The sequence below is a fragment of the Lepidochelys kempii genome, chromosome 27 (genome assembly GCF_965140285.1).
Source record: "Lepidochelys kempii isolate rLepKem1 chromosome 27, rLepKem1.hap1, whole genome shotgun sequence".
NCBI classification, from domain to species: Eukaryota; Metazoa; Chordata; order Testudines; family Cheloniidae; genus Lepidochelys; species Lepidochelys kempii.
In genome coordinates, this window is record NC_136406.1 from 5,788,924 (window position 1) to 5,808,549 (window position 19,626).

The following is a 19,626-nucleotide window of genomic DNA, read 5'->3' on the forward strand; positions in this document are numbered from 1 at the left end:
CATCACTGCAAACATCTTTGCTTGTGAGCCAATACCCAGTGTCACAGCTTATTCCCAAAGCCGCATTGAGGAGGTTCGCTTTCATACACACAGCCGGTTCCCTGCCCATTCCTGGTGGGCATCTCATCAAACTTCCAGCAAGTACTTTTCTCCTAAGAGTTGTGGCCACCATGTCATCATAGGTGACCCGAATTAGCTCTCTCTTGACTACCTCCAATGCCTCTACCGGAATGTTTCATTACCATGCAAATGGAAGCAAACCTTTTTGCAGGCAAATTGTTACTCCAGAGTAAAGCATGTTAACCACCAAGATTTATATAGCAGGCTCCGTTCATAGCAGGCAGGTTGGGCTCTGCCGGATACAGGGCGTGATCAGCCTGATAATTAAATGTGAAAATAATACTCAATTGGGAGTTATAGCTAAAGCCAGCGAGGGCAGAGCAATAATCCAGAAGGGCCTGGAGAAATTAGAAACATGGAGAGAAAATTTAATCTAGCAGGGGGAAAAAAAGCAGAATGAGATTCAGTGGCTGGAAGATGAAGCTCGACTATTTCAGAATCAAAATAAGTTGTACATTTTTCACAGGGAGGGTACTTACCCATTGGAACAGCTTACCCAGGAACATTGTGTATTCTCCATTACTTGCCATCTTTAAGTCAAGACTCAGAGATTCATAGACTTGAAGGCCAGAAGGGACCATCATAAGCTGGTGTCTCTTTCAAAAAGATACTCTCAAGCTCAACCAGAAGTTATGGACTTGAGTCAGGAATCCCTGGGTGAGGTTTTCAGGCCTGTGCTACACAGAACAGCAGCCTGGATTATCACAGTGATCCCTTCTAGCTTTAAAAATCTATGAGAATAGTAACAAAAGGCAAATTTGCTTGGAAAAATACAGCTAATAGACCAGCGTCCTGGCTGGAAGCATCGTGCAGGAAAAGGCCAGGTGGAGCTCTCACCTCCGAGAAGCACAGAGAATAGATGTGCCATAGACTCTGACTGCAGGGAGCTGACGCTGCCCATGTGGGGAGGGGATCCCTGGACTGTACTTTATGCAAGGTATGTGGCCAGATCCCCATTACAGAAGGAGTGGACACTGGTGCTTCCCACCCCAGAAGGCTGGAGAGAGGATGCCTCTTTAGTACGGGGCCTCAGGTCAGATTGGGGTCAAGGAACCAACTGGAGAAGACCCTTCCCCCTCCCTCCTTTCCAACCCCCTGCTCCCCAGTTGGGAAGGGTGCAGCAAGCCTGACACAATGAAGTGCGGCTGCCCTGGGGAGGAGCTGCATGGATGCCAATGGAATTACACCCATGCACAGCCCCAGGGCGTGACTGAATCCCTAGGGGCAGGTTCCCCAGGCCAGTGCTATGAAGTTGGAATGCACGAGTGTGCAAGGAGCTTTCACACGCTCAGTTCCTCCCACCAGGTCAGTCGCAGCTCACTGCTCCCTTCCCCAAACGCTTTGCACCTGGAAGTGCGGCACTTGAAAGGGCTTCCATTAGCTCACTATTATCTCAGGCCTCGTGAAAGCGTCTCTTTGTAAGGAGAGAACAACACCCTTAGAGCCTTTGATCCTTGGGGGGGGGCTCCGGTCAAGCTGGGGGCTAAGTGGGAGGAGCAGAGGCTCCCACTCTAAAGGGAAAGAGACAGATCCAAATATGAAAGGCCCTGACAAAATCATCCTCTTGAGAAATCGCTTAACAGACTTCCCTCGTCCCAGCTGCCGTAGATCCCCAGCCTGCGCTTACCGACACCTTCCACTCCATCCAGCCTTCCGCCTTTCTTAGCAGGGTGTCAGCTGCTCTGTATGACCCCTTTTCACTCCGGGGCAGCTTCGTGGCTTTGCAGACACCTCTCCTTTCCTTTGTGCCTTATAGGAGCTCCCCAAGGCAAAGTGTCCTAGAATCAGAGGGACAGGATGGCCAGTGGTTAGAGCACCAACTAGAACTTGACAGACTCTGTCTTTGCTGGTCCCTTGTAAGCCAATGACTTGTTTGACCGTGACTCTGTCTTAGGTCCTTATCTAGCCCCCTTCACTACAGCAACTGACCATCCCAATCTTTAATGTATTTACTCTCCCAACCCCCCTGTTAAGCAGGGCAGGGCTAGGAGCCCCCTGGGAGCAGAGAACCAGAGATGCCCATGGTCACACGGGAAGTGTGTAGCACAGCTGGGAACTGAACCCAGGTCTCACAAGGCCTAGTGCACTAACCACTGGACCATGCTGCCTTTCTGTCTTAGTAGCCTAGGAGCTTTGGAAAATCCCACCAAGCGCATCTTCAGTGCCTGGTACCTTTACAAATCTGACCCTCCTTTGATACTAGGAGGTTCTGGTCCCTGGAACACAGTGGGAGCTGGGCGATTGTTCTGCTTTAGTCGTAGCTCGGCCTCTGAAATCTCTCTTTTCGGTCACTTTTTGGGTTTGCGGATACGTGGCCTGGCTTTTGAGCCTTTCTTCCCAAAGTTCAGGGTGACCGCACCATTGCTGGTGCGTGGCTAACCTTGCGGGCGCAGGGATGTGACCCGGAGCCAGAGTGTGAACCCCTGCCTCATGCTGGTGAGTGTTTCCTCAGATCAGGATCACCCTCCGGCCCTAGCAGGATGATGGGGCTACAAGCTTGTGCCCTCTAAGGCTAGGAATGCCAGAGTGAAGGCTGCACCCTTAACTCAGCCCCTTGAGTGTACCTGCTTCATTTCAGTGCAGGGGTTCTCCAGAGCCAGGGCCTGTGTTTCTGGGGACACAATGCACTGGGAGAGCCCTGCTGAGACGCCTTCTCGGCCTCTGGAGCGGGTTTGTTTGCACACGGCATCTATAGCAACGAGCTGTACTGGCCAGCTACTGTTTTCCTGCTCCCTGCAGGGTTGCTCCCATCCAGCCCTCACTGGCAAGCTCCTTCCAGACGGGGGCTGCATCTTCACCATGTATTTGGGGGCAGCTGAGGCCCGGGGGGAGACTCCACCACGGGTACAGATCATCCAACAGCCGGTAGGTAAATCCTGGAGACCGAGCCGCAGATTAAGGTCTTGCTGAGTTGCTCATGCATGGCTGGCACTGCCTGGCCCCAGGGACGGGGCAGCTATGGGGCAGCCAGGTCTTGATTTCTTGGGCTGGGCTTCCCTTTGCCACGGTGAGAGATGGTCAGGGCACTGCGTTTCTGGCTGTTCCTCCACCCCTCTGCCAGGACTGCTGGTGACAGTGTCCGCCCCCAGGAGACCTAGTGTCCTGGGCTCTCTGATGGGGCCAGGGCTGGAGAGGAGACTAGGGTGAGACAGGGTAATCAGGGGAGGGACTGGGATGAGGTGCGGGGGTTGGCGAGTTGGGGTGGGAGTGAGCAGGCTGGGGGAGCCCAGGTCAGGAGTGGGAGGCGCTGGAGTGAGGTGAGGGTGGGAGTGGGAGTAGAGTACCACCTTTGAAATGTACAAACACTGGCGCCCACCCCCACAAAGCAACTCTGCAACCCCCCCTCCCCACGCCACTTTATAGTGTCTAGTGAGAGAACATACATAGAGAAGGTGGGTGACCGCGCAGGTCTCCTCACTCTTGTGACTCAAACCCTCTCTCGCACACCTGCGGTGCACTTGTGTGGTGGTGGGCAGACAGTGGCTGTATCTTCAGTACTTTTGACCTGTTATTGCTTAAACTGTGGCATGGGAACGCTGCAGCATCTCTCGCCAGCCACAGACACTTTGAGCTTTAGCTAGCCCAGTGCGGTGTGACAATAACGCAACTCTTCAGACCCACGTGAAAAAACCCCAGCAGATTAAATTATTTTTCGGTCAACTGCAAATCCATAAAAAACCAGCCAGGCCAGTCAAATACCAGCCAGGTGGTAACCCCAGGTAGGAATGTGGGGTTGGGGTGAGGGGTGGTTGGGATTGGGGAGAGGGGGGATGAGGCTGGGAGTTGGGGGGGTGAGGTGGGATGAGGGGGGTTGGGGTGAGGTGAGGCTGAGAGTTGGGTGGGATTGGGGTGAGGGGAGGTTGGGGTGAGGGGAGGGGGGGAGGGGCTGAGGTGGGATGAGGGGGGTTGGGGCGAGATGAGGCTGGAAGTTGTGTGGGATTGGGGTGAGGGGAGGTTGGGGTGAGGTGGGGTGAGGGGAGGTTGAGGTGAGGCTGGAAGTTGGGTGGAGTTGGGGTGAGGGGGGTTGGGTGAGGTGAGGCTGGAAGTTGGGTGGGGTTGGGGTGGGATGAGGGGGGTTGGGGTGAGGTGAGGCTGGGAGTTGTGTGGGATGGGGCGAGGGAGTTTGGGGTGAGGGGAGGTTGGGGTGAGGTGGGATGATGAGGGGTTGGGGTGAGATGAGGCTGGGAGTTGGGTAGGATTGGGGCGAGGGGGGGATGGGGTGAGGGGAGGTTGGGGTGAGGTGGGATGAGGGGGGGTTTGGGGTGAGGTGAGGCTGGGAGTTGGGTGGGATTGGGGTGAGGGGGGATGGGGCAAGGGGAGGTTGGGGTGAGGTGGGATGAGGGGGGGTTGGGGTGAGGGGAGGCTGGGAGTTGGGTGGGATTGGGGCGAGGGAGGTTGGGGTGAGGTGGGATGAGGAGGGTTGGGGTGGCGGTTTGGGCTGGGACTAGGCCTCCTTGTGAGATTCCCCCCCGACTGCTCCTGGCTCTGCCGGGTGCGAGGCCCTGTCCGGAGCCCTCGCCCGTGAGGGCAGAGGATCATCGAGGGCTGCCCCGTGCTGAAACCTCCCAGATATGCCTGTGCTGGCGGGCTGCAGCAGGCCGGCTCTGCACCCCACATGTGGCTCACCCTCCAGAGGGGTGGGGTGTGGCCCCTTCACCCCCACAGCTGCCTCTCCCCAATTCCCCCCCACTCCCAGTCCTTCCTCCCCCCAATCGCCCCCCACAGCCCTCTCAGATTAGTTGCTCTCTGCATTGTTTTCTAGATTCCCCAACAGCCAATGACAGTATTTCAGCAGATCTCTGGGATCCTGTCTCCTTTCACTCAGCCCGTAAGGCCAGGACACGTCCGAGAAGGTAGGAGACTGTAAAACATAAAACCTTCCCTGCAAGTTCAGCAACACTAACAATACTGCGGCTGAAATTCTCATGCTAAAAACCAACCAGAACAATGGTTTAAATGGATATCTTTATCAATTCGAAAGAAACCAAACAGGGCACATCATCCCTTTTAAAGCAGGTACTCGTGACCCAGAGCCCACTTGGTGCCAACTTGTAGCAGGCATAGAGGGTACCTAGAGGTTTACAAGGATCCCTTGGGTCTAATGCCTACACCTCAGTGCGGCAAAGCATGGCACGGAAGTCTCTACCAACAGCCAGTAAAGCACTGGTCATCCTAGTCACTGGGAGATGTAGGTATGGGTGATATTTAAGGAGTTATGTCACCACACTGAAAACTATGCTCTGAAGATGTGTAAGTTCAGACAGGTCACTTGAAGGTGATAAACAGATTCGGTTCAGGCAGGGGGTAGGAGAGGCTTCTCTCTCTCCCTGGCTGATCATTGAGTTTCTTACAATGTAAGTCGATCCGCATACGGTGCCATGAGCTAATCAAGATTGTCTAGTCAAGGAGAGATCTGCAGAAAGGAACACACAGCAGGGGGTTGTCCTGTTTATGATTAAGATCAAAGAATTTGGCCTGGTCTACGCTAGACAATTAAGTCGTCTTAACTCTGTCACTCAGGGCTGTGAAAACTCCACACCCCTGAGTGGTGTAGGTAAGCCAACCTAACCCCCCAGTGTAGGCAGTTCTAGGTTGATGGAAGAATTCTTCTCTTGACCTAGGCCTTGTCTACACTACACAGTTTTGTTGACAAAAGTCAGGTTTCATCGACAAAACAGTGGAGGTGTACACACTGCACTGGTCTTTCCGACAGAACTCTCCTGCTTTGCCGACAAAATAAAACCACCTTGATGAGAAGCATAGAGCTTTTTCCAGCACAGTGTGTTAGCGTGTAGACACCGCGCCTGGCTATGTCACTGTACATGGCCTCCAGGAGGTGTCCCACAATGCCCATCCTGACCGCTCTGGTCAGCAGTTCAAACTCCACTGCCCTGCACCCAGGTAGCAGGCATTCACCACTCCCCCTTTAAAGGTCCAAGAATTCTGGAAATTCCACTTCCTGTTTGCTCGGCGAGGACAGCTCACCTCGCGTCTTCCCAGCAAGTAGGTGGCGAGTAGCACCGTGGGATAGCTACCCACAGTGCACTGCTCTCTCTGTCGATGCTAGAGCACCAACTCTGGATATGCTCCACCGACAGAAAGAGCCCCGTACGAACATGCACAAGCGATGTCATTACACCATTTTTTGATTGTCGGCGTAACTTGCGTCAACGAAACTGTGTAGTGTAGACAAGGCCCTAGTGGCCATCTCTTGGGGCGGTGGCTCCCCTATGCCAACAGGAGAACTCCTCCCATCGCTGCAGGTAGTGTCTACACCAGACCATTAGAGGCGGAGCTGTGCCGCTGTAGCATTTCAAGTGTAGACAAGCCCTTAGTCTGGTATCTCTGGAGAATGAAGAGAGACACCCAGTACCTACCTAGCGGACAAGCAGCCAGCATGCATGTCTTCAGAATGGAGGGCCAGGGCCAGCCTGTCTGTTAAACTCTAGGAGGAAGAGTCTGGTTGAGCTAATCTGTATGAGACAGGGGAATGGCTTGCTAGGTAAGTCTAAGCTCTAGAAGGCATGGTATGACTTTTTTTAAAAGTTGGAACCAGTTGTTTCCAAAACTTCTACCCGGGGGTGAGCTGAAGCCAGTTCGCACTGGTTCGCTGGAACCGGTTGTTAAATTTAGAAACCCTTTTAGAACCGGTTCTAAAAAGGCTTCTAAATTTAACAACCAGCCAAAAGTGGTGCCTTAGGCACTGACCCCATGGGTGCTCCGGGGCTGGAGTACCCACAGGGAAAATTTGGTGGGTGCAGAGCACCCACCAGCAGCTCCCCTTCCCGTCCCTGTCCTTGTCCCCGTCCCCAGCTCACCTCTGCCCCTGAGTTACGCTCTGCCCCGCTCTGCTTCTCCGCCCTCCCCCCGGCTTCCTGCGAATCAGCTGTTTGTGTTGGAAGCCTGGGAGGGCTGAGAATCAAGTGGCGGCTTTGCGCGGAGAGGCGGAGGCAGAGTGGAGGTGAATTGGGGCGGGGGGACACAAGGAGGGCTGCCCGTGCCGTAGCAGGTAACCTGGGGGGCGAGGGCACGCAGGGGAACCGCTCACCACCCCAGCTCACCTCCGCCTCCCTGGGCCTGAGCAGGAAGCCGCTGATTGCTTCTCAGCCCTCCCAGGCTTCCCGCGTGAACAGCTGATTCGCAGGAAGCCAGGGGGAGGGCGGGGAGGGCGTTCAGGGGAGGAGACGGAGTGGAGGTGAGCTGGGGCCAGGCGCGGGGTGGGGAGCTGCCAGTGGGTGCTCTGCACCCACAAAATTTTCCCCTTCAGTGCTCCAGCCCCGGAGCACCCATGGAGTTGGCTCCTAAGGTGCCATTTTTGATGTGATCAGTGCGGGGAGCAGCTGCTCCCCCTGCTACCCCCCTAACTTTGCTACCCTACCCCTGGGAGCCAGAGGGACCTGCCGGATACTTCCCAGGAGCTGCCTCAGGTAAGCACCGCTGGGACTTCCCACCTTGCCCCCCGGCAGGTCCCTCTGGCTCTTAGGGGCGGGGCGGGGTGAACACCCACTACGATGGCCCACGAGACCCTCCTGCCCGGTTCTGGGGGCAGTCAAGAGACAGCGGAGGGGGGTGGATAGGGCAGGGGTCCCGGGGGGGGCCACGACCCCCTCGTGGGGTGAGGAGGGAACTGGTTGTTAAGATTTTGGCAGCTCATCACTGCTTCTACCCACTTACTATTACTTGAATCTCTGTTCAGTAAGCTTACACTTGGTTTCACCATGAATCAGTGCTGTGACCTGAGCGGAGCGGTGGTCCCGTGGTGTCTCTGGTAATCCGGGGTGCTGGTCCTTTGGGAACAGCGGACCTGGGAATTTTGCAAGTGGCCAGTGAAACGGGGGCTGGACACTCCAGGGGGATGCTTGGGGCTGGGCGCGTGCCTGTTGCTACCCAGCAGAGTGGGCAGGCTGAGAGAAAAGGGCTTGTGTTGCCCATTGCTGGTGGAGGTGGGGAGCTGACCCCTGGGAGGCACAGACAAGCCTCATGCTAGGAGCAGGTGGTAGCGAGGTGCCTCCCAACCCTGGTCATCCCCAGGAAGCATCACACAGCCGGGTTAACTGTTTCCAAGCATCTTGCTTCATGCTTTTATGAGGTCACAGCTGACATCAGGTCAGACTGCTCCAATTCTTGAAACCAGCTACAGGAATTCCTGACACAGCAAAGCTATGGCCGTGTCCCCTAAGATACGATTAACAGCCTCTTATCGATCTTCTCGGAGCTCTGTGCACAACAGCCAGCAAATAGCTTGGCATTAGTCAGTCGAACTGACTGTTACTCTGAGCTGAATGGCTTTGCTCGCTCATTCTCACCCAGCTCTATAGTGAGGGGTTGTTCTTTCCCCCTGGCAGATTTGATAGAGTTCATGATGATACAAAATGCCCAAATGCATCAGGTGATCATGAACAACATGACGATGGCCGCATTGACATCCTTTGGATTCAACCCAGCTCCCGCTGCTGCCCAGGTATGTGTGTCTGCCTGACGAGGACGAGACTGTCACGCTGTCTGGAGTAGCCCACCACCGTGAGTTCCTGCCTCAGGGCAGACTGTCACAAACAAGCGCAGACGCCCCCAGCTGGTGGTGTGGTTTCTAATTAGATTTCACCAAGCCAGTAACAAATGTGTACTCCTAGATCACTATCCCATTCTAACCATGGAGTCACAGATAGTCCCCTTGGATTCTCCACTCTATCTTGCCACCCCGACAAACTGGACTTTGGGATAAATAGTCACTTATACCAAACATCACACCACGTTCAGGTTGCTTCCAGTCCCGAGAGCCCAGTCACTTACCTCAGATCAATTGGTACCCTAGATCTTACACCAAAGACAATGCCTGTGGCCAATTCTATAGTAAAGTAACTAAAGGTTTATTAGCTAAGAGAAAGGAATGAGAGTTATTGAGAGGTTAAAGCAGGTACAATATATGTACAGGTGAGTCACAGACTGTAATTCCAAATGGTAGCAGAGATGTAGTAGTCTGCTAGTTTCCCAAAAGTCTCTCAGGGCTACACAGAATAACTCTGGGGATTTCCATCTTCTCGTTCAGTTATTCTGCCCTGTTAGGATCCAAACAGTCCAGAGATGAAGGATTCCCTGTGAATCCACACTTATAGCTTCTTCTCACAGAAAGCAGGCTGCCGGGGTCACTACCCATTTGGGCTTTTCCTTTGAGGACGGAGACTGAGGAATGCATTTAGAGTCTTTGACCTCCAATCATCACACACGCAATGACCGCTTGCTTTGAAATTAGCACTTTCCTGTTAAAGTTTGTCATTTGCATGCCACAAGGCTTCTTTCTCGTTTAGTGGGTTATTTACTTACGGGGTAACACAATGTGAATGTTTGCTACATTATAACAGGCTAAAGAGTAGTAAAAACCATGCATGTAACATCCCATTAGTTTTCGTGAAGTTTAAACACTCTTCTACATTTAACAACCACTTTGATCTATACTAATACACAAGGGAATTGACATGGCTTCCAGCCATGCATTTGTAAGCGTTCAGTGAGGCCTGGGGCTTTGGCAAGAGCTGGCCCCTAATCTGTCAGCGTCACAGAAATATTGACTAGAACTTGACCTGAGTTCACTGCCTGAGCCACTGACCTAGGTGCAGAAGGTGAGTAAGTCCCTGTCCTAGCAGCGGAATGTAAATAAGATTTTAAAATTCTTTCCCTGGAATAATCTAAGGGCATGGCTACACTTGGGAGTTAGAGTGCATTAAAACAGCCCCGGGCGCCCTAACTCATGATGCGTGCATACTGGCAAGGCACGTAGAGCACCTGGACTCTGCGTCTGGAGCGCTCCTGGTAATAATCCACCTCAACGAGAAGCATAACGCTTGATGCTCCTGGTCTGTTAGTGAGCTCTGATCAGCCTCCAGAAGTGTCCCACAATGCCTGTTCTGGCCACTCTGGTCATCACTTTGAACTCTACTGCCCTGCCCTCAGGTGACCAACCGTCAGACCCGCCCTTTAAATTCTCTGGGAATTTTGAAAATCCCCTTCCTGTTTGCTCAGCCAGGCGTGGAGTGCTCTCAGTGAATCTTTCCAGGTGACCATGCCTCCACGCGCCAGGCGATCCCCAGTATGGAGCAATGGTGAGGTGCAGGACCTCATCAGTGTTTGTGGGGAGGAAGCTGTCCAGTCCCAGCTGCGCTCCAGCCGTAGGAATTACGATACCTTTGGGCAGATATCAAGGGACATGATGGAAAGGGGCCATGACTGGGATGCACAGCAGTGCAGGGTTAAAGTGAAGGAGCTGCAGAATGCCTACCGCAAAGCCTGCAAGGCAAACTGCCACTCCGGTGCTGCCCCCACGACCTGCCGTTTCTACAAAGAGCTGGATGCAATACTTGGGGGCGACTCCACCTCCACTCTGAGTACCACCATGGACATTTCAGAGCCCAGTTCAACAAGGCAGGAGGAGGAGGAAAGCGGGAGCGAGGGTGCTGAGGAGGAGGGGAACAGCCCAGCATCCCTAGGTGCATGCAGTCAGGAGCTGTTCTCAAGCCAGGAGGAAGGTAGCCAGTCGCAGCGGCTGGTGCTTGGGGAAGGACAAACACCAGAGGACATGCCCGGTAAGCGGCTTTTATTTTGGGAAGGAAGTTGTTCAGTGTGGGCTCTTGGGGCAAGGAGGGTTAGGGCTGCATGCATGCCTAGATGCAGAATAGGGCGTTGATGTGCTCAGTAATCGGCCTCAGTGATCTCTTCAAAGGTCTCAGGCAGAAGCTGGGCAATCTATTTGTACAGGTTCCTTGGGAGCGCTACTGTACTCCTTGTCCCAGTCAGGCTAACATGTCCATGCCACCATTTTGGGGCTCCCGTGGGTTATGTGTGATCGCTTTGGGATGGGCAATTTCTGCTATTGTGTAGACTGTGCTTGTCTAGTTTAAGTATGGCTGAATCATTGCTCTGTCTGGTGTGAACAATGCTGCATCTGTTAAGTGTTGCATTTTGGCTTTACAGATGCAACCTTGAGATCTCAGCCATCCTTGTTATCAACAGCCGAAAGACTCCAAAGAATTAGGAAGCGGCCACGTAGAAGAAAAGAGGACATGCTGCATGAAGTAATGCAGCAATCCCTTAATGAAAATAAAAAAGCACAGGAGTGGCAGGAGAGTGAAAGGAGGGTCCGCCGGCAGAATGCGGATCGCCAGCACCAAAGCACAGAGCGGCTGCTAAGCATCATGGAGCGCCAAGCGGACTCGATCCAGGCGCTCGTAGCAATGCAGGCGAAGCACTACCATACCCCCGCACATAGCCCTTGTCCCAAAACTCTTTCCCTTGTGCCCCCATATCACCTCCAACCCACTTTCCCCAACATCTGGGTTCTTATCGCCACCAGCTGCTTCCAACACCTGGAGCTTCACCACCCAGCCCTGCAAACTACGACCCCGACCCACCGCGCTCAGCCCCCATCACCATGCAGTAGAGCCAGCCCTCATTGCACAGCACTCCAGACAGGAAGGCTGAGTATGAGAACAGGACATACACAAATCTGTGATTGAACCATTCCCCACCCCACCCCCTTGCCCTTCCTGTTTCCCAAGCAGTTGTGTTTCTTTTCAATAAATGAATTTTTTCTTTTCAATAAATGGATATTTTGGCTTTGAAAACATTCTTTATTATTGCATAAAGTAAAAGATACCTTAGCCCAGGAAAGCAACAGGCACCGCAAGTCAGTGTAGCAAACACAGATTCCTACTAACATTGGAACCACTGCACTTCACTCCCGTGCAGGGCACCAGACATTACTGGTGGCTTTCAGCCTCAAATTGCTCCCTCAAGGCATCCCTAATCCTTGCAGCCCTGCGCTGGGCCCCTCTAATAACCCTGCTCTCTGGCTGCTCAAATTCAGCCTCCAGGTGTTAAAACTCCAAGGTCCATGCCCGAGTGAATCTTTCACCCTTCCCTTAACAAGTGCTATGGAGGGTACAGCACGTGGATATAACCGTGGGGATGTTGTCATCGGCCAGGTCTAGCTTCCCATACAGACAGTGCCAGCAGCCCTTTAAATGGCCAAAAGCACACTCCACAGTCATTGTGCACCCAATTCTGCAGACTCAGCCTGTTGTTGAACCACTCCTTGCTGCTGTCAAGGCTCCCTGTATAGGGTTTCATAAGCCACAGCATTAAAAGGTAAGTGGGGTCTCCAAGGATCACAATGGGTATTTCAACTTCCCCCATGGTGATCTTCTGGTCTGGGAAGAACAGGCCAGTGTTCCGAAAGATGTGTGTGTCATGCACCTTTCCAGGCCAGCCTGCATTAATGTCAGTGAAATGCCCACGGTGATGCACAAGCACCTGGAGAACCATAGAGAAATACCCCTTCCGATTAATGTACTCGGAGGCTAGGTGGGCTGGTGCCAGAATTGGAATATGCGTCCCATCTATCACCCCTCTGCAGTTAGGGAAACCCATTTGTGGAAAGCCAGCCACAATGTCATGCACGTTACATAGAGTCACGGTTCTTCTGAGCAGGATGTGATTAATGGCCCTGCAAACTTGCATCAACATGATTCCAGCGGTCGAGTTTCACACTCAGAACTGGTTAGCAACCCATCGGTAGCTGTCCGGAGTTGCCAACTTCCAGATTGCAATAGCCACCCGCTTCTCCACCAGCAGGGCAGCTCTCAATCTCGTGTCCTTGCACCACAGGGTGGGGCCAAGCTCATCACACAGTCCCATGAAACTGACTTTTCTGATCCGAAAGTTCTGCAGCCACTGCTCGTCATCCCAGACTTGCATGACAATGTGATCCCACCATTCAGTGCTTGTTTCCCGAGCCCAAAAGCGGCATTCCACTGCGGTGAGCATGTCTGTGAATGCCACAAGCAATCTCGTGTCACATGCGTTATGCGAGTCGACATCATCATTGGACTCCTCACTGTCAGTTTGTAGCTTAAGGAGTAACTCGACTGCCAGACGTGACATGCTGGTGACACCCATCAGCATACTCCTCAGCACTTTGGGCTCCATTCCCACAGACCAAAAAGGAAGACAGCACGCGCAGTACAAAAAACATTGAAAGATGGCACCAAATGTGAATGGAAGCACAGGGTTTGCTGGGATGCGAAGTGATGCATCACGGGGCATTGGGACAGGACCCAGAATGCCCTGCGCTCCCTGCCCCCTTCCCACAAGCCACAGCGCCAGAATGGGAAGAGGTCCTCTGTGCGATAGGTGCCCATAATGCACCACTCCCAATGCCGCTGAAAGTGCCGCAATTGTGGCCATGCCAGTGCGCTTTTTCCTGTCAGTGTGAACACACAACAGCGCTCTCCAAGGGCTGGTTTAACTCACAGAGCTATAATCTGCAAGTGTAGCCATGCCCCTAGTCTTCAGAAGAGAAGAATGAGGGGGGATTTAATAGCAACCTTCAACTACCAGAATCATAGAATATCAGGGTTGGAAGGGACTTCAGGAGGTCATCTAGTCCAACCCCCTGCTCAAAGCAGAACCAATCCCCAATTTTTGCCCCGATCCCTAAATGGTCCCCTCAAGGATTGAACTCACAACCCTGGGTTTAGCAGGCCAATGTTCAAACCACTGAGCTAGAGGGTCCCAGAGAGGATGCAGCTCAGCTGTTCTCAGTGGTGGCAGATGACAGAACAAGGAACAATGGTCTCAAGTTGCAGTGGGGGAGGTCTAGGCTGGATATTAGGAAACACTATTTCACTGGGAGGGTGGTGAAGCACTGGGGTTACCTAGGGAGGTGGTGGAATCTCCTTCCTTAGAAGTTTTTAAGGCCTGGCTTGACAAAGCCCTGGCTGGGATGATTTAGTTGGGGTTGGTCCTGCTTTGAGCAATGGGTTGGACCTGATGACTTACTGAGGTCTCTTTCAACCCTAATCTTCTATGATCCTATGATTCTATGATCAGGGTCACCAGCCGTAAGCTGTAAGAGCAGCCGGCAAGCCCAGCTGTGAGCTGCAGAGCCTGTGAGCATGGGGGTGTCTTGGTGGGCTTAGGAAACAATTCTCTAAACACAGTTACCGAGGGTCAGGTAAAGCTCCAGGGGTAGCGGTCATGGCCAAGGGTAAGGAGACACCCCACAGAGCCTTTTATTCCTTCCCTGCAGGTGAACCTGGTCCCTCTGCACACTGAAGATGAAGAAGCAGATGTGGTATTTCACCACCATTACGCACCATACCCCAGCACCACTCCCAGCCCCCCATGGCAGCCCCTGGCACAGCCTCCAGCATGGGCACAGGAGCCCCCTAGCATACGCCATGTCGGCCTGGACCCACACCCAGCCCCAGCAGGCAGGATTCGGGAGGAGTGAGTAATGAGAATGCTCTGTCACTGGGGAGCCAGCCACAGGAGGCGTAGGGAGTCAGATGCTGAGTGCTGGGGAGGTGGGCCTAGGCCAGCAGAGGGAGGAGATGCTGGTGCATGGGCAGAGAAGGGGGGTGATGGGTTTATCAAACAAGCAGGGAAGGTGGGAAACGTCCTGGTCCCAGCTGCATCAAAGTGGGAGATGGGCGGAGCCAGCTGCAGGGAATTCAAGAATTCCAGTAAATTCTCCCATTTAGTTAACTACATCCCCTCTGACCGGGTTAGAATCCCATGGACCGCACTCACCAGGTCCTCCACCTCCTCTCATTCAGACCCCGGGCCAGTCCCTTCCGTGGAGGCAGGGAGGGGTGCAGGTGGGAGACAGGACTGGGGTGGGGGGGCCATTCCAAGGTGCATATTAAAATCCCAGCCTGGGCACTAGCAGGGGGCCTGTCTGGAGAGAGGGGTGCATGAGGCCCCCTGCACATTGCGGGAGATGTAGCCCGGCCCATAGAAGGGAATGGGGGCATGTGGAAACTGAACTGCAGCTCCCATGAGCCACTGCAGCGGGACAGACAAAGAGAAATGTTTGGTTTGGGGACATTCCAGTTTTTTACAAAAATGTGAAGTTTCCCAGGGAGTGCCATGAACACAGTCATTGGGGCAGAAACCCAATTTTCAGGCTTCCTGTTTACATGAGCAGTTTTCACCCAGCCCTTGCCACGAGGGGTGACGAAGAGCAGCCAGGGAACCTGGACAGTGGGACCTGGGGCCTCAGGGGGCAGCTAATTTTATAAGATGTAATTAACCAGACCCGCACCTTCGACATTTATGTCCTTGTGGCTAGGCACTGGGCTAGGACTCAGGAGATCCAGGTTCGATCCCTGGCCCTGACACAGACTCCCGGGGTAATGCTGGGGTAGTCACTTCATCTCTGTGCCTGGGTAACGCAGGGATGGAACGTTCCCCTCTCCTGCCCGTCGCCTTCTCTGTTCACATTGTGAGCTCTTTGGGGCGGGGAGTGGCTCTTACTCTGTGTGTGTGCATGTGTGTGTGTGTGTGTGTGTGTGGAGCACCTGGCACAACTCTGTGTGTGTGTGTGGGCAGCACCCTGACACAACAGTGTCTGTGTGTGTGTGGGCACGCGCACAGCTCCGGGCACAACAGGGCTCCTTGCCTAGCTGGGCCCCTGGGTGCTAACTAGCACCCGGGGTGACAGGTGAAGCATCACTGGGAGATGGGCTATGCCGTGGGTGGGGGGAGAGATTTAGGAGCGGGATTTTAGATACAGGGCCTTCCTACTGTGTGAGCCCGAGGGTCTTCTCTGTCCCGGCTCTCTGCCTCCAGGACTCCCGAACTGTTCCCTCCACTAGCCCCTGCAGGCCGCGGTGGTTTGGCTTGTTTCAGGGGATGGGGAGCTCCCTCCTGCCCCCTTCGCTGCTGACTCCCTGCCCTCGCTTTGTTTCCACAGCAAAGTGGTCCCTCCGCCCCCGCCGCCCAGCGCCACGGGGACAGTGGGAGCTGACGTCCCACCGGCCACTGGTAAGGACGCCCTTCCCCACCCAAGCCTGCCCTTGGCACAGCTCCTACCTGCAGAGGTGGCCATCTCTCCCCTCCAGCTGCAGACACACCCCTTCCCCTCACGACTCCCGCCAGCCTGACGGGGATTGTGAGGGGCCCAGCCCATCTCCCCCTTCAGCCTCGGCATCACTGTCACTGCCCCCACCCGGGCTGCTAGCACAGGCCTTAACCCTCCCAGGTCCCGCGCCATTGGGCCAGCCCATGTACACAGCGCTCGCCTTCCCCGCTGAAGGGCCAAGCCCTGGGTCAGGGATCCGAAAAGCAACAGCCCCAAGGGCCAGGAGCGGGGTCAGTAAATGCAGGTTAGCTCCAGCCTGCAGCACAACCCTGCAGCACAACCCTTCCTGCTGGCGTCCCTGCCGGCTCCCCTTGGGTTCTGCTCCCATGGCCCACGTGGCCAGGCCGAATCCCTCCCAGCCCTCGCTGGGTGGCTCTGGGCCCGGCGTTGGGGTCCCTCTGGCCTTGCATCCCTCTGACATCCAGGAGGGCAGGGCAGGGCAGGGCCACGGGCTGCCCCCTCGCTGCACTGTCACCACCTCCCCTCTCTCTCCGCAGAGTATTACGACTACACCCAGGGCAAGCTGTGAGCCTGGCTCTGTGCCTCCTGGGAGCTCTCCTCTTCACCTGCACCCGTGTCCCTGCCTGGCTCCAGGGATCCCTGCTGCAGCAGGTGTCCCCCCAGCCCAGCGAAGCTGGTGCGTTGGGCCCTGACCGACCGCTCTGTCCTTTGTCCCCCCTCATTAACTGGACTAGCTCCGGCAGCGACGGGCTGCCATCTGATGCGTCCTCTCCCTTCCTCTGCTGCCATGGAAGGGACCTCGAGGTTCCTGGGGAAGTGGACAGTCCTGGTGTCCTGGGCCTGGCTCTCTCAGGATGGGCAGGGCTGGTGCCTGGTTGTCAGCTATGTCTGAGTGCCACCTTGGCCTGCACCATCCTTATGTGACAGCCATGCTCTTGGCCCACACACCGGGGATTGAACTGGCGCCCTCCCAAGCTAGCCGTGAGTGCCTGGAGCTGGGAGCCGTGACAGCTGTGGATAGGCCTGAGGGGGAGCTGACGTACCGCTCACCAGTGGGTTACACACGCACCACTGGTATCTCCAGGGTATGAGGGAACGAGCCAGCTGCCTGCCCTCTGGATCACATTGAGATGAGCAGGAAGGCACAGGGCAGCGTCTGGCCAGCAGAGGGGCAGGTGTCACGGACTCACAGGACTCGTGCTCTCTCCCGGCTCTGTATGGTCCCTGGGAGGAACCCCCTTTGGCGTGACAGCCCTTCTCAGGGGTCCACTCTCTCTTGTGGGTCAAGCCATAGGCCCTTCTGCCTCCTGGAACCACACCTCTCTGAGCCTTAGCACGCCTGTCTCTGCCATGGGCCCCCCAGGGAGTCCACTCGCTCTGGACCCCTGGGGCCTCCACGCCCAGAGGGAATAATGCAACCCTGTTCTCTAGACCGGAGTGACTCTCAGCCAGCATTAAACAGGAGGGTTTATTGAGCATCTGAACACAGCACAGGAAACTCTCAGGGCCTCAGGCCTAGCTTCCCTCAGCACAGGATGTCTAGGTTTCTGCAGCCTCCAGATGGGCTCTGCTTGCTCTCCCCTCCCAGCCCAAAGACCCCCTGCTTCCAGCTGGGCATCCGATATCACTGTCCCCCAAGTCCAGCCTCTGTCCTTTGTTTTCTGTCCCATGTAAACAGGCCTCCCTGGGCCTCCTCTCCTCTCATCCATCCTTTGTTTCCCCTCTGGCTGGAACCAGTTGGTCAGGTCACCGGGGTCCTCTCTTCACAGCCAATTGTCCTCCCACTGGCCAGAACTGGCTGTGACTCCTGACCTGGGCCTCCCGGTCACCAGGTCACCAGTTGCTGGGGTACCCATTCTCCAGGCCGGTCACCAGGTCACCAGTCACTGGGGTACACATTCTCCAGGCCGTTCGCTTGGCCCTCTGTAACAACAAACTCCCTCTCCCACCACCTTGTTAAACCAGTAACACCCAGGGAAACTGAGTCCCATGCCCCCTACATGCAAACCGTTGAACACAACAGAAACCTCCCTGCTTCGTCACAGCAGGCTGTGACCCAGAGTGAGCAGAAGGAGACAGGAGAGAGAGGGCAGGGTGGAGGCTGCAGCTGGCCGAGCCCAGCAGAGCAGTGGCCAGGAGGAGCAGCCCTTGCGGGCTGGGGGCAGAACAGGAGGCAGAGCAGCCCAGTGAGGATCATAGAATCATAGAATATCAGGCTTGGAAGGGACCTCAGGAGGTCATCTAGTCCAACCCCCTGCTCAAAGCAGGACCAATCCCCAGTTAAATCATCCCAGCCAGGGCTTTGTCAAGCCTGACCTTAAAAACTTCTAAGGAAGGAGATTCCACCATCTCCCTAGGTAACGCATTCCAGTGTTTCACCACCCTCCTAGTGAAAAAGTTTTTCCTAATATCCAACCTAAACCTCCCCCACTGCAACTTGAGACCATTACTCCTCGTTCTGTCATCTGCTACCACTGAGAACAGTCTAGATCCATCCTCTTTGGAACCCCCTTTCAGGTAGTTGAAAGCAGCTATCAAATCCCAACTCATTCTTCTCTTACGCAGACTAAACAATCCCAGTTCCCTCAGCCTCTCCTCATAAGTCATGTGTTCCAGTCCCCTAATCCTTTTTGTTGCCCTCCTCTGGACGTTTTCAAATTTTTCCACATCCTTCTTGTAGTGTGGGGCCCAAAACTGGACACAGTACTCCAGATGAGGCCTCACCAATGTCGAATAGAGGGGAACGATCACGTCCCTCGATCTGCTCGCTATGCCCCTACTTATACATCCCAAAATGCCATTGGCCTTCTTGGCAACAAGGGCACACTGTTGACTCATATCCAGCTTCTCGTCCACTGTCACCCCTAGGTCCTTTTCCGCAGAACTGCTGCCTAGCCATTCGGTCCCTAGTCTGTAGCTGTGCATTGGGTTCTTCCATCCTAAGTGCAGGACCCTGCACTTATCCTTATTGAACCTCATCAGATTTCTTTTGGCCCAATCCTCCAATTTGTCTAGGTCCTTCTGTATCCTATCCCTCCCCTCCAGCGTATCTACCACTCCTCCCAGTTTAGTATCATCCGCAAATTTGCTGAGAGTGCAATCCACACCATCCTCCAGATCATTTATGAAGATATTGAACAAAACCGGCCCCAGGACCGACCCTTGGGGCACTCCACTTGATACCGGCTGCCAACTAGACATGGAGCCATTGATCACTACCCGTTGAGCCCGACAATCTAGCCAGCTTTCTATCCACCTTATAGTCCATTCATCCAGCCCATACTTCTTTAACTTGCTGGCAAGAATACTGTGGGAGACCGTGTCAAAAGCTTTGCTAAAGTCAAGGAATAACACGTCCACTGCTTTTCCCTCATCCACTGAGCCAGTTGTCTCGTCATAGAAGGCAATTAGGTTAGTCAGGCATGACTTGCCCTTGGTGAATCCATGCTGACTGTTCCTGATCACTTTCCTCTCTTCTAAGTGCTTCAGAATTGATTCCTTGAGGACCTGCTCCATGATTTTTCCAGGGACTGAGGTGAGGCTGACTGGTCTGTAGTTCCCAGGATCCTCCTTCTTCCCTTTTTTAAAGCTGGGCACTACATTAGCCTTTTTCCAGTCATCCGGGACCT

The 19,626-nt window shown here is 54.4% G+C and overlaps 2 protein-coding genes across 2 annotated transcripts; both read left to right on the forward strand.

Moving 5' to 3' along the window:
* Positions 1-2,742: 2,742 nt before the first annotated feature.
* PRR29 (proline rich 29) lies at positions 2,743-18,914 on the forward strand. Its single transcript, XM_073326129.2, has 6 exons — positions 2,743-2,985; positions 4,883-4,973; positions 8,466-8,581; positions 14,201-14,400; positions 15,869-15,939; positions 16,534-18,914. Exons 1-6 carry the CDS (start codon positions 2,743-2,745, stop codon positions 16,563-16,565), a joined length of 753 nt encoding a protein of 250 aa, XP_073182230.1. The 3' UTR covers positions 16,566-18,914.
* On the forward strand, positions 9,084-11,718 carry LOC144929061 (uncharacterized). Its single transcript, XM_078850723.1, has 2 exons — positions 9,084-10,697; positions 11,086-11,718. The coding sequence occupies exons 1-2, from the start codon at positions 10,178-10,180 to the stop codon at positions 11,625-11,627; spliced, it is 1,062 nt and encodes a 353-aa protein (XP_078706849.1). The 5' UTR covers positions 9,084-10,177; the 3' UTR covers positions 11,628-11,718.
* Positions 18,915-19,626: the final 712 nt, after the last annotated feature.

Bases quoted from the DNA above. Each gene is read 5' to 3' on its own strand.
- LOC144929061 (XM_078850723.1), top strand. From the start codon at position 10,178: ATGCCTCCACGCGCCAGGCGATCCCCAGTATGGAGCAATGGTGAGGTG. The intron at 10,698-11,085 runs GTAAGCGGCTTT...TTGGCTTTACAG, and splicing joins AACACCAGAGGACATGCCCG to ATGCAACCTTGAGATCTCAG.
- PRR29 (XM_073326129.2), top strand. From the start codon at position 2,743: ATGCACTGGGAGAGCCCTGCTGAGACGCCTTCTCGGCCTCTGGAGCGG. The intron at 4,974-8,465 runs GTAGGAGACTGT...TCCCCCTGGCAG, and splicing joins GCCAGGACACGTCCGAGAAG to ATTTGATAGAGTTCATGATG. The intron at 14,401-15,868 runs GTGAGTAATGAG...TTGTTTCCACAG, and splicing joins GCAGGCAGGATTCGGGAGGA to CAAAGTGGTCCCTCCGCCCC.